Here is a 14,813-nt window from a genome sequence, read left to right as displayed (position 1 = left end):
ATCCCAGCCTTGTGCAGGTCTACAATTTTATCCCTGATGTCCTTACACAGCTCTCTGGTCTTGGCCATTGTGGAGAGGTTGGAATCTGTTTGATTGTGTGTGGACAGGTGTCTTTTATACAGGTAACGAGTTCAAACAGGTGCAGTTAATACAGGTAATGAGTGGAGAACAGGAGGGCTTCTTAAAGAAAAACTAACAGGTCTGTGAGAGCCGGAATTCTTACTGGTTGGTAGGTGATCAAATACTTATGTCATGCAATAAAATACAAATTAATTACTTAAAAATCATACAATGTGATTTTCTGGATTTTTGTTTTAGATTCCGTCTCTCACAGTTGAAGTGTACCTATGATAAACATTACAGACCTCTACATGCTTTGTAAGTAGGAAAACCTGCAAAATCGGCAGTGTATCAAATACTTGTTCTCCCCACTGTATATATATATATATGGCCAGCTATGTAAACTTTAACATTGATTGATCTTGCAATAAATGTCATACAACTGGTAACATACATTTTTGTATTCTTCTAATGCCTCTTAAAAGGGGGAAGTAATCTAAAAGTAATTCAATGTAATCAAATTACATTACCGAGTTTGGGGTAATCCAAAAGTTACACTACTGATTACAATTTTGGACAGGCAACTAGTAACTGTAATGGATTACATTTATAAAGTAACCCACCCAACCCTGAGCATACAGTATAGATAATATCCACAAAGAGAGAAAAACAGACCATAGACCAATAACGTCTTCAGTCAGAAGAATAAAAAGGCAGGATGTGGACAACACTCTTAGGAAAGGAAGGCAACTCCAGACCATTCATACTATGGGCCTCAGATAAATACGTATACTGTACCATGGACTTAATGTTGTAAAACAATGTATGTAAATAAAGTTTGATTTGATTTGAATGACGAGGTAATGATCAAACAGTACAGAATATTGTAGGAATTTCACAGTTCTGATGTTCAAAGTCTGTTTAATTTTTCCCTTCATTAGAAACAACAATATCTGATCATTTGATTTAGGTCAGGCTGACGTAATTGATACGTGAAATTAAAAACAATTCCAGAAAAGGCATCCTTGCATTTGTCCAAGAGTATTTCCAAGAGTATTTCTCATAAATTCTGACGTAATGCTGCTCATTCATCATGTTGATTCTCCCAGATCATCCTGTACTTATGATAACCACTATTTGTCTACATGTAGTCATCGTTTTCCTTTACTACTGGTCTGTAGGCTGCCTTGCACAGTAAACTCCCATCCAGCTGGCGGCCCTGTTGTGTTTCTGGGTTCGTCACCAACTAGAACAAAGAATGTCCTAAGATTCCTAGACTAGAACACGGAAGTAGAATTGGTAAGGAGTTTTTATTTTTTCTGTTCCTTGTGTGGAGTAAAGAAAATACATACTGACCAAACTGAATAGGCTACCCAGATCTAATTTTACTGATAATGTCTAAACTACAGATGTTGCGTTTGATTTTAAATGAGCGTTTAACGGCGGCTGCTGTGGATATTTTTGGGGCAGTTGAGAAAACGGTAGTAGAGTACCAGGAGGAGAACGATCGGCTACGGAGACTTCTGCGGAGGACACCAGAGATACAACTATGTAGAATAGGTTAGTATGTAGATACTGATAGCTAGCTATAGTTCCACTTTATTGATAAATTGTTAACTGATCACCACTTCATACATGTTGAAGAAGTTGTTTTTAAACTTACCGTGTATTAATAAAAACATTGTCATAAAAACAGGAAGTGATTTTAATTTGTAATAAAAAAATATATAAACTTTAGAAGTAAATAGCCTCTCTTCAATTACTGAGAAGTAATTGAAAATGGATTCTAGTTTTTAATTATTGAACTGGCATTATAGTTAACCTAGTCTTGAATTTACTGGCTTAAAAATTCAAATTGACCCCAACCCTGATGTCTAAAGCCTGATAGAGCCACACAGTGGAGGTGTAATAATACCCATAAACCCACAGTGGAGGTGTAATAATACCTATAAAACTTAGCGGTCAAACAGGTTAATGGTTGCAATAGTTTATCCACCATTCATTTTTCCCATAGGGGATCTTAGAAACACTTAAAACAAGGACTGCGTTTAATGTAGGCTTACCCCGGTGTGACGTTTTGATAACCATGTAAATCTCTCTCAGACAAGGTGACTTTTATCAATGTATTCGCCACTGGCGGTCGGTGCTGTTAAAGATGGAGGACAATCTTTTTTGCTTTTATGAGCACGGCCTTATTTCTATTACAGCATATTGGATGACTGTCATTCATATTCCATTCACCCAGTTTAATGTAACATTAATGGGTTTAGGCTAGAGGTCGACCGATTATGATTTTTCACCGCCGATACTGATACCGATTATTGGAGGGTCAAAAAAAGCCGATACGGATTAATCGGCCGATTTAAAAAAATATATATATAAAAAAATATATATATAAATAATAATGTATTTGTAGTAATGACAATTACAACAATACTGAATGAACACTTTAACTTAATATAATACATCAATAAAATCAATTTATCCTCAAATAAATAATGAAACATGTTCAATTTGGTTTAAATAATGCAAAAACAAAGTGTTGGAGAAGAAAGTAAAAGTGCAACATGTGCCATGTAAAAAGCTAACATTTAAGTTCCTTGCTCAGAACAAGAGAACATATGAAAGCTGGTGGTTCCTTTTAACATGAGTCTTCAATATTCCCAGGTAAGAAGTTTTAGGTTGTAGTTATTATAGGAATTATAGGACTATTTCTCTCTATACGATTTGTATTTCATATACCTTTGACTATTGGATGTTCTTATAGGCACTTTAGTATTGCCAGTGTAATAGTATAGCTTCCGTCCCTCTCCTCGCTCCTACCTGGGCTCGAATCAGGAACACATTGACAACAGCCACCCTCGAAGCAGTGTTACCCATCGCTCCACAAAAGCCGCGGCCCTTGCAGAGCAAGGGGAACAACTACTCCAAGTCTTAGAGCGAGTGACGTTTGAAACGTTATTAGCGCGCACCCTGCTAACTAGCTAGCCATTTCACATCGGTTACACCAACCTAATCTCGGGAGTTGATAGGCTTGAAGCATTGCGAAGAGCTGCTGGCAAAACGCACAAACGTGCTGTTTGAATGAATGCTTACGAGCCTGCTGCTGCCTACCACCGCTCAGTCAGACTGCTCTATCAAATCATAGACTTAATTATAACATAATACACACAGAAATACGAGCCTTAGGTCATTAATATGGTTGAATCCGGAAACTATCATCTCGAAAACAAAACGTTTATTCTTTCAGTGAAATACGGAACCGTTCCGTATTTTATCTAACGGGTGGCATCCATAAGTCTAAATATTGCTGTTACATTGCACAACCTTCAATGTTATGTCATTATTACGTAAAATTCTGGCAAATTAGTTTGCAACGAGCCAGGCGGCCCAAACTGTTGCATATACCCTGACTCTGCGTGCAATGAACTCAAGAGAAGTGACACAATTTCACCTGGTTAATATTGATTGCTAACCTGGATTTTTAGCTAAATATGCAGGTTTAAAAATATATACTTCTGTGTATTGATTTTAAATAAGGCATTGATGTTTATGGTTAGGTACAGTCGTGCAACGATTGGGCTTATGGTGGAAAATACTTATTTTCCACCATAATTTGCAAATAAATTCATTAAAAATCCTACAATGTGATTTTCTGGAATTTTTTTTCTCATTTTGTCTGGCATAGTTGAAGTGTACCTATGATGAAAATTACAGGCCTCTCTCATCTTTTTAAGTGGGAGAACATGCACAATTGGTGACTGACTAAATACCTTTTTGCCCCACTGTACTTGTGTATTGATTTTAAGAAAGGCATTGATGTTTATGGTTAGGTACACGTTGGAGCAACGACAGTCCTGTTTCGCGAATGCGCACCGCATCGATATGCAACGCAGGACACGCTAGATAAACTAGTAATATTATCAACCATGTGTAGTTAACTAGTGATTATGATTGATTGATTGTTTTTTATAAGATAAGTTTAATGCTAGCTAGCAACTTACCTTGGCTTCTTACTGCATTCGCGTAACAGGCAGGCTCCTCGTGAGGCAGGTGGTTAGAGCGATGGACTAGTTAACCGTAAGGTTGCAAGATTGAATCCCTGAGCTGACAAGGTAAAAATCTGTCGTTCTGTCCCTGAACGAGGCAGTTAACCCACCGTTCCTAGACCGTCATTGAAAATAAGAATGTGTTCTTAACTGACTTGCCAAGTTAAATAAAGGTGTAAAAAAAATAAACGGTGTCCAAACATTTCCGATTGTTATGAAAACTTGAAATCAGCCCTAATTAATCGACCATTCCGATTAATCGGTCGACCTCTAGTTTAGGCTACTACATGATACTCACATTTTCCCTTTAGCCATCATGAGATTGCTACAACCTAGCCTATGAATGAAAGTTTACAACATAGATGCATGCACAGTTTGAGAAACATTTTAGGTGACAGACAGCGTTTAATACCGCCATGCAGACTCTTGCCTGCATCTAACTGATCTAGGGTGTAATTATTAATCCAACAGTTGCAAACAAGAGTTTCTATTGGACAGATTCAGGTATGTTTATCCCCGTTTTTATTAGCTAACGTCATAGTCAACATAGCTACTACACGTTAGTAAACCTGCTACCGTCATGCAGTACAGTGTAGTCAGCAAGCAGTTTAGCAGTTACACCGGTGGGCCCCAGTGGCAATAAATTAATTAAACCAAAAGCTTACCTTGACTTGGAAGAGTTCCAGTGTTGGATCGCCATATCCAGCTAGCTAACATAGCATCCATTTTTGTTTGTGTAGGCTGAACTAGCTAGCTGCATTCGCTAAGTAAGTGGAAGTGAAAAGAATATGAAATATAGCTATTTCTCTCGCTCTTCATTTTTGAAGAAATTAATTTGTTCAACTATTGTCTTTCTCTCTTTGAGTCAACTACTCACCACATGTTATGCAGTGCAGTGCTAGCTAGCTGTAGCTTATGCTTTTAATACTAGTTTAATTCTCTGATCCTATGATTGTGTGGACAACATGTCAGTTCATGCTGCAAGAGCTCTGATAGGCTGGAGGACGTCGTCTCGAAGTTGTTATAATTACTGTGTAATTCTATAGAAGGGAGGGGGGGGGGTGAGATCCATGAGCCTCCTAGGTTTTGTATTGAAGTCAATGTCAATGCTAGCTGTCCTCCAGCTACACCATGGTGCTACCCTACAAAGTGTTGGTTGCTGAGGCTACTGTAGACCTTCATTGCAAAACAGTGTGTTTTAATCAATTATTTTGGGGATGTCAAAATATATAGTATAGTTTTATCTAAGAAGGATAACTTTTTTTAAATGAAATTCACTGAGGAGGATGGGCCTCCCCTTCCTCTGAGGAGCCTCCACTGATATTCGGCTTTATTTACTCTCAGATTCGAAAACGCTAATTAGCATCAAAGTAGACCTCATGCGGAACTACAAATCCCTGCAAGCTCCTGCACATCATCTCTAGCTGACACCTTTGCTAACAGGTATTTTGTCAATTAAAAATTTGCACAAGACAGTTCACAGAATTGTCCATTTAAAGAAATGTAGCCAATTTATTCATTACTACATTTTAGATAACATTAGATAGTTAATCCAGAGATTCTTACCTTTGCCTCGATTCAGCAGTCTTGCCCAGAGCATCATGATGTTTGTAGTTCTTTATGATAGCCACATTAGGAGCTAATTAGCATTTCATTTTTGGGGGGTAAATATAGGCGAATATATTAATAAAAGTCACCTTGTCCTTGAGAGATTTACACGGTTATCAAAACGTCACGCCAGGGTTAGCCTCCTTATTATAAGTCATTGTAAAGGGTTAGCCTACACAAAACACAGCCCTTATTTTACATACCAACACTAACCATGGTGGGGTGACTGAATTGAACAGTTACATACCAACACTAACCATGGTGGGGTGACTGAATTTAACAGTTACATACCAACACTAACCATGGTGGGGTGACTGAATTTAATAAAGTATTTGGTGTTTTATTAGGATTCCCATTAGCTGTTGCAAAAGCAGCAGCTACTCTTCCTGGGGTCCACATGAAACATGACATCATCCAGAACATTAATAGACAAGAACAGCTCAAGGACAGAACTACAGAAAACATTTTTAATGGCACACGTAGCCTACATATCAATACATACTCACAAACGATCTAAGTCACATAGGGGAGAGACGTTGTGAGGTGTTGCTTTATCTGTTTTTTAAACCAGGTTTGCTTTTCATTTGAGCAATTTGAGATGGAACAGAGTTCCATGAGACAATGGCTCTTTATAATACTGTACGCTTTCTTGAATTTGTTCTGGATTTGGGGACTGTGGTAACCTCTGCTCCTCCTCTCAGTCCCTCCAGAATCCCTGCAGCTCTCTGTCTCTGAAGAGGAGGTTCCCCCTGAGCAGCAGCACTGTGAGCAGGAGTGGAGCCCCAGTCTGGGGCAGAAGGACCCAGAGACCATACAGATTAAAGAGGAACAGGAGGAAGTCAGGACCAGTCAGGAGGAAGAGCAGCTTCAAGGGTTGGAGCCTGATATCATGGAGTTCATATTTACTCCTTCCTGTGTGAAAATTGAATGTGATCAGGAGGACCTACGTCAAGAAGCCGTACTTGCTGAACACCCAACTCTCAGTCCACTGAAAATGTCTAAACTACAGTCGTTTCGAGAGTTTTTAAATGAGCGTTTAACGGCGTTTGCTGCTGTGGAGATTTCTGGGGTATTTGTGAAAATGGTAGCAGAGTACCAGGAGGAGAATGATCGGCTACGGAGACTGCTGCGGATCACACCGGAGATACAACTATGTAGAATAGGTTTGTATGTAGATCTACTGATAGTTAGCTATAGTTCTACTCAATGAAAATGTTTTTATTCACTTTTACTGTACATGGATACAAACGTGTCTGTGTCACGAAAACCAGGAAGTTATTTGAATGTATAGAATTTACTGACTTTAGAAACAGAAAAAAAAGAAACCGATGCAAATTTCTTACATTTTATCTTTCGGTCGTTCAACCTTCATCAGAGCAAATCTCCCCAAACAGTGAGACAGATGAGGCCACTAAGGCTGCGTTTATACAGGCAGACCAATTCAGGTTTTTTCCCCCCTCACTAATTGGTCTTTTGACCAATCACATCAGATCATTTTCAGTGCTGATCTGATTGGTCAATAAAATGGGAAAGAGATTAGACTTGGGCAGCCTTAGCGAGCCAGAGATAATTACAGACACCTGCCGTAATCTAAAGTAACCCAAAGGGCTACTAGATATCATATCAGATAGAACAGAACATAAAGATGTAATTCTACAAACACAAAATGAGGTGTTTGTATCGGGAACCCATACTCTCAGACAGAGAACAATACAGATGACAATCTGCAACAAAAAGAAAGACAAGGTAAACACATATAACACTTCAGTGCTTTCAGAAATTATTCAGACCGCTTGACTTTTCCCACATTTTGTTACATTACAGCCTTATTCTAAAATTAATTAAATCGTTTCCCCCCCCCTCAATCTACACACAATACCCCATAATGACATCACAATACCCCATAATGACGAAGCAAAAACAGGCTTTTTGAATTTTTTGCAAATTTATACTTTTAAAAAACTGAAATATCACATTAACATAAGTATACAGACCCTTTACTCAGTACTTTGTTGAAGCAACTTTAGCAATTACAGCCTCAACTCGAGTGTTCTTGGGTGTGATGCTACAAGCTTGGCACACCTGTATTTGGGGAGTTTCTCCCATTCTTCTCTGCAGATCTGGTTGGGCCACTCAAGGACATTCAGAGACTTGTCCCGAAGCAACTCCTGTGTTGTCTTGGCTTTGTGCCTAGGGTCGTAGTCCTGTTGGAAGGTGAACCTTTGCCCTAGTCTGAGGTCCTGAGTGCTCTGGAGCAGGTTTTCATCAAGGATCTCTCTGTACTTCAAATCAAATTGTATTGGTCACATACACATATTTAGCAGATGTTATTGCGAGTGTATTGAAATGCTTGTGTTCCGAGCTCCAACTGTGCAGTAGTATCTAACAATTCACAACAATACACAAATCTAAAAAGTAAAAGAATGGAATTAAGAAATATATAAATATTAGGACGAGCATTGTTGGAATGGCATTGACTAAAATACAGTAGAATAGAATACAGTATATACATATGAGTAAAGCAGTATGTAAACATTATTAAAGTGACCAGTGATTCCATGTCTATGTATAAATGGCAGCAGCCTCTAAGGTGCAGGGTTGAGTAACCGGGTGGCAGCCGGCTAGTGATGGCTATTTAAGTCTGATGGCTTTGAGATTGAAAAACAGCTTCTGTCTCTCGGTCCCCGCTTTGATGCACCTGTACTGACCTCACCTTCTGGATGATAGCGGGGTGAACAGGCAGTGGCTCGGGTGGTTGTTGTCCTTGATTATCTTTTTGGCCTTCCTGTGACATCGGGTGCTGTAGGTGTCCTGGAGGGCAGGTAGTTGTGCAGACCTCACTACCCTCTAGAGAGCCCTGCAGTTGCGGGCGGTGCAGTTGCCGTACCAGGCGGTGATACAGCCCGACAGGATGCTCTTAATTGTGCATCTGTCAAAGTTTCTGAGGGTCTTAGGGGCCAAGTCCCCCGTTGCGCCTTCTTCACCACACTGTCTGTGTGGGTGAACCATTTCAGATTGTCAGTGATGTGTACGCCGAGCAACTTGAAGCTGTCCACCTTCTCCACTGTGGTCCTGTCGATGTGAATGGGGGCGTGCTCGCTCTGCTGACGCCTAAAGTCCACGATCAGCTACGTTTTGTTGACGTTGAGGGAGAGGTTATTTTCCTGGCACCACTCCGCCAGGGCCCTCACCTCCTCCCTGTAGGCTGTCTCGTCATTGTTGGTAATCAGGCCTACTACTGTTGTGTCGTCTGCAAACTTGATGATTGAGTTGGAGGCGTAAAGTTTATATCCGGAAGGGTTGTCTTGGTTACACTTCCACCTGGAATTGAAGACACATTGTTAGAGCACTTTCATCCTTGCTTCAGCTCTGTTTCAAGCATCTGGATGTCTGGCCCACATACATGTTGTCACAAACACAGCGTAGGACGTAAATCACATGTCATGTGACCACGTCTTTAACACTACCTTTTTTCCCAGACATAGGATGTCTGAACTCTGAGGTTTTTACCAGGGACCTCACAATCCGATAAATCCTCATTCAGTCCTAACGGCTGCAGGGTATCGAGTAGGGCTGGGCGATATGGCCTAAAAGTAATATCTACATTTTTTTCAGAGGTTTGGATGATTCACAAATCTCGAACAAATTAAAAAAGGCCAAGACATAATTCTTAATTGAATTTTCTTTATTAAAATAAAAAAAATACACAAGGCCTCAAGGCCTATTTGTGCAAAACAACTGAACACACACCTACACGTGTATTCTATTGTTTAGGAATGTTTAAAACTTCTTATGGCTGCATCCCGCTACCGGGATCGATATGACAACAGCCAGTGAAAGTGCAGGGCGCCAAATTCAAACAACAGAAATCTCATAATTAAAATTCCTCAAACATACATGTGTCTTATACCATTTTAAAGGTCATCTTGTTGTTAATCCCACCACAGTGTCCGATTTCAAATATGCTTTTAAGCGAAAGCACTACAAACGATTATGTTAGGTCACCACCAAACCACAATAAGCACAGCCATTTTTCCAGCGAAAGATAGCAGCCACAAAAAGCAGAAAGAGATAAAATTAATCACTAACCTTTGATCTTCATCAGATGACACTCATAGGACTTCATGTTACACAATACATGTATGTTTTGTTTGATAAAGTTCATATTTATAACAAAAAATCAGAGTTTACATTGGCACGTTACATTCACTAGTTCCAAAAACATCAACTGATTTTGCATAGCCACATTTCAGCCATCATTTCAACAGAAATACTCATCATAAATGTAGATGATAATACAATTTATACACATGGAATTATAGATATACCTCTCCTTAATGCAACCGCTGTGTCAGATTTTAAAAAAACTTTACGGAAAAAGCAAATCATGCAATAATCTGAGACGGAGCTCAGAACAATAGCCAAATTAGCCGCCATGTTGGGGTCAACAGAAACCAGAAAATACATGATAAATGTTTCCTTTGATGAACTTCATCAGAATGCAGTCCTAGGAATCCCAGGTCCACAATAAATGCTTGATTTGTTCGATAATGTCCGTTATTTATGTCCAATTAGCTACTTTGGTTAGCGGTAAACAATTCCAAAGTCACAAAGCGCATCCACTATAACGTGACGAAATGTCCAAAAGTTCCGTAACAGTCAGTAGAAACATGTCAAACGATGTACTGAATCAATCTTTAGAATGTTGTTAACATACATCTTGAATAACGTTCAAACCGGAGAATTAGATTGACTTCAGAAGAGCGGTGGAACGGAGGTCCTCCTCATGTGAACGCGCATGTGAAAGCATGGTCAGCTCGTGGCAGACCTGACTAATTCCTGTCTCCTTCGGCCCCCCTTCACATTAGTCATCAGACAAAGTTCTATTGACTGTTGACATCTAGTGGAAGCCGTAGGAAGTGAAAACTCATCAATATCTCGCCGTAATTTCAATGGGAGCTTGGTTGAAAATCGGCCGCCTCAGAAAAAATTCAAACAGGAAGTGGAACTTCTCAGGTTTTTGCCTGCCATATGACTTCTGTTATACTCAAAGACATAATTCAAACAGTTTTAGAAACTTCAGAGTGTTTTCTATCCAATACGAATAATAATATGCATATATTAGCAGCTGGGACCGAGGAGCAGGCAGTTTACTATGGGCACCTTTCATCCAAGCTACTCAATACTGCTCTGCAGCCATAAGAAGTTAACCACTAGCTGTTTGAATATGTAATTTATATATAATCATTTTGATTGAAAATGTATTAATTTAGTTCATTTGTTATAATTAAAACAGCCTGTGGTTCTTTGCTATTGGATTGGCAGAATGACACAACTACTAACACATTAGCCTACAGCTGGCCTGAACATCACTTTTTTGAATGCACTTTAATTATCCAATGTCACACTTACCGATGTCGAGGTGAAGCCTGTCCCCAAAGCACTGCAGGCCGGTCCAGCAAGCGCAATGCTTTTATCATGTTGCTCCCGCTGTCAGGCACACCTGTCGGTATTCCCTCATCTTCCACGATGCCAGAGAGTCTTTGAGACCCTGGGCTATTACTTCACCCATATGATCATCAGGGAAGTAAGACGTCTGGAGGCAGCCATTTTGCAATTTCCAGTAGTCATTTATGTAGTGGACTGTCAAACTTTGGTATGGCTCAGACATTCTGCTCGACCATCGGCTGTGGTGGAACAATAACACACACTAGCCAGCTTCTCTGCGACTCTTTCGCGGGTAGCAGTGTATAATCACGGCAGGGCTTCTTCAGTGAAATACTTGCGGCTTGGCAGCTGATATGTGGTCAACTGTGTTAGCAGCTTTTTAAAGCCTGGCTTTTGTACTGTAAAGATAACTTTCGCATAGTAATAGGTCACTGCATCCGTTATCTCCTTCCACCTCAAACCTTTCTTGTCATAAGAGATAACATTTGAAAAGGATGCGGCTATGGTAGTTTGTCTTTTAGCAGACGTTTTGGGAATCGGGCGACTGGAATCGGTATTGCGTAGTCTCACGCATTCCACCGCGTGTTTCAGTTGAAGGGGTTGGTTGTGCTGCTGCTTTTCGTAGCAATTGTCTTTCGACACATTTTACACAGGACATTCGTTATCAGACCTCTTAAACCCGAACCACTTCCATATTACTGAAAAAACATTGCTGCCCTTTTTGGGGATGATTTTATCGCTACAATTCTCCGGCGTGGTTACTAATTGTGAAAGGCTGTCTAGGGTTGTGATTGGTGGATAACCTCTGTGCACGTCTTGTGATGCAATTGGGACATGATTGGGCTGACAGAGAAGAGACCGTGAGATGCTGCATTTGCAAAACGTTACAACATTATAACAGAACCTCGATTCTTACGATACAGGCATTTTACATATCACGCTAAAATATATCGAAAAAACTCTATATAGCCCAGCCCTAGTATCAAGGCTGTATAGCTGGGTAACCTCTGTATCCAGGCTGTATAGCTGGGTAACCTCTGTATCAAGGCTGTATAGCTGGGTAACCTCTGTATCCAGGCTGTATAGCTGGGTAACCTCTGTATCCAGGCTGTATAGCTGGGTAACCTCTGTATCCAGGCTGTATAGCTGGGTAACCTCTGTATCCAGGCTGTATAGCTGGGTAACCTCTGTATCCAGGCTGTATAGCTGGGTAACCTCTCTATCCAGGCTGTATAGCTGGGTAACCTCTGTATCAAGGCTGTATAGCTGGGTAACCTCTGTATCCAGGCTGTATAGCTGGGTAACCTCTGTAGCCAGGCTGTATAGCTGGGTAACCTCTGTATCAAGGCGGTATAGCTGGGTAACCTCTGTATCAAGGCGGTATAGCTGGGTAACCTCTGTATCCAGGCTGTATAGCTGGGTAACCTCTGTATCCAGGCGGTATAGCTGGGTAACCTCTGTATCCAGGCGGTATAGCTAGGTAAACTCTGTATCAAGGCTGTATAGCTGGGTAACCTCTGTATCCAGGCTGTATAGCTGGGTAACCTCTGTATCCAGGCTGTATAGCTAGGTAACCTCTGTATCAAGGCTGTATAGCTGGGTAACCTCTGTATCCAGGCTGTATAGCTGGGTAACCTCTGTATCCAGGCTGTATAGCTAGGTAACCTCTGTATCCAGGCTGTATAGGTAACCTCTGTATCCAGGCTGTATAGCTAGGTAACCTCTGCTCCTCCTCTCCTTCCCTCCAGACTCCCTGCAGCTCTCTGTCTCTGAAGAGGAGGTTCCCCCTGAGCAGCAGCACTGTGAGCAGGAGTGGAGCCCCAGTCTGGGGCAGAAGGACCCAGAGACCACACAGATTAAAGAGGAACAGGAGGAAGTCAGGACCAGTCAGGAGGAAGAGCAGCTTCAAGGTCTGGAGCCTGATATCATGAAGTTCATATTCACTCCTTCCTGTGTGAAAAGTGAATGTGATCAGGAGGACCAAACCAAGACTGTGGAGAACAGAGAGAGTGACTCTAAACCAGTGGATCTCAAACCTTTTATCACTGTGACCCACATTAAGGGTCTCAACATTCCCTGTGACTCTACAGATAATCAAAACAATGCCTCCAGCCACAGCTCAGCCGTAAGCAGCTACACAGTAGGACTTGACAACAGTCCACTATTTGAAAAACACTGTTCCAAAACCAGCACCACATCTAGAAAAACTCACAGCTGCCGTGACTGTGGTGAAACATTTGCTAAAAAAGCTGACCTGAAGAGACATGTGACTCTCACCAAGAACAGACCCAGTGAATGTAGCTTTTGCAAAAAAAGCTACAGCTCCACCTGTAAACTGAAGGCCCATGTCCGACTCTGTCACATTGGGAAACCCTGCACCTGCCCTGTTTGTGGAATGACCTTCAAACACAAAGGAATTCTGTCCAAGCACATGAGGATTCACACAGGAGAGAAACCATTTAGCTGCGGTGACTGTGGGAAAAGCTTCAATCGGATGGGGCACCTAAACATGCACAAAGTGACTCACACAGGAGAGAAACCATTTAGCTGTGCTGACTGTGGGAAAAGCTTCAATCGAAAGGGGCACCTAACCATGCACAAACTGATTCACACCGGAGAGAAACCATTTAGCTGTGCTGACTGCGGGAAAAGCTTCAATCGGAAGGGGCACCTAACAATGCACAATCTGACTCACACAGGAGAGAAACCATTTAGCTGTGGTGACTGTGGGAAAAGCTTCAATCGGAAGGGGCACCTAACTATGCACAAAGTGACTCACACAGGAGAGAAAGCATTTAGCTGTGGTGACTGTGGGAAAAGCTTCAATCAGAAAGGGGACCTAAGGAGGCACAAACTAATTCACACAGGAGAGAAACAACATGGCTGCTCTGTCTGTGGTAAAGGATTCACTCAGAAGACGAATCTGCTGAGGCATGTGGATAAAGTCCACAAAGGAAGAAAACAGGACATAAACTAAAAGAAGAAAGGACATTAGGACAAAGATTGTCTGTCAGGCTGTATCACAACCGGCCGTGATTGGGAGTCCCATAGGGCGGCGCACAATTGGCCCAGCGTTGTCCGGGTTTGGCCGGGGTAGGCCGTCATTGTAAGTAAGAATTTGTTCTTAACTGACATGCCTAGGTAAATAAAGGTCAGGTAAGTGAATAAAAAGGCAGGATGTGGACAAATCTCTTAGGAAGCAACAGTGATATGGCCCTCATCAAATATGCAGACGACATGGCTCTGGTTGCTTGCCTGGAGGTCAAGTCCATCTCCAGCTACTCCCAGTTCATTGACTGCCTCTTGACGTGGTTTGACATTATCTTAGGAGCTCAGTCTGGTTCTCAACTTACTATTAAGACTCAGAATAGTAGAATACACCAGGTCCAATTCAGACATTTGGTTGTGCATCAGCAGTTTGTTTGTCACTGACAGTCACTCAATTAGCCATGTCAGACAAAGCGAAAACAGGTCTTCAGAAATGTTTGCAAATGTATTAAAAAATGTAACAGAAATACCTTCTTTACTTAACTATTCAAGTGCATCCTGTTTCCATTGATCATCAGATGTTTCTACAACTTGATTGGAGTCCACCTGTAAATTCAATTGATTGGCCATGATTTGGAAAGGCACACACCTGTCTATATA

At 41.1% G+C, this 14,813-nt stretch overlaps 2 protein-coding genes across 2 annotated transcripts in view; both read left to right on the top strand.

The window, feature by feature from the left end:
* LOC139561608 (zinc finger protein 721-like) overlaps positions 1–14,813 on the top strand; it is a 66,736-nt gene that overhangs the window by 21,167 nt on the left and 30,756 nt on the right. The gene's annotated exons all lie outside the window — the stretch shown is intronic.
* On the top strand, positions 1,336–14,680 carry LOC139561439 (zinc finger protein 892-like). The gene is made up of 3 exons (XM_071378536.1): positions 1,336–1,620; positions 6,419–6,880; positions 12,914–14,680. The coding sequence occupies exons 1-3, from the start codon at positions 1,455–1,457 to the stop codon at positions 14,140–14,142; spliced, it is 1,857 nt and encodes a 618-aa protein (XP_071234637.1). The 5' UTR covers positions 1,336–1,454; the 3' UTR covers positions 14,143–14,680.

Source organism: Salvelinus alpinus, chromosome 31, assembly GCF_045679555.1.
Source record: "Salvelinus alpinus chromosome 31, SLU_Salpinus.1, whole genome shotgun sequence".
NCBI lineage: Eukaryota > Metazoa > Chordata > Actinopteri > Salmoniformes > Salmonidae > Salvelinus > Salvelinus alpinus.
The sequence above is the reverse complement of the archived record's forward strand: the minus strand, read 5'-3'. Positions and strand labels throughout refer to the sequence as shown.

Bases quoted from the DNA above. Each gene is read 5' to 3' on its own strand.
- LOC139561439 (XM_071378536.1), top strand. From the start codon at position 1,455: ATGTCTAAACTACAGATGTTGCGTTTGATTTTAAATGAGCGTTTAACG. The intron at 1,621-6,418 runs GTTAGTATGTAG...TCCTCCTCTCAG, and splicing joins GATACAACTATGTAGAATAG to TCCCTCCAGAATCCCTGCAG. The intron at 6,881-12,913 runs GTTTGTATGTAG...CCTTCCCTCCAG, and splicing joins GATACAACTATGTAGAATAG to ACTCCCTGCAGCTCTCTGTC.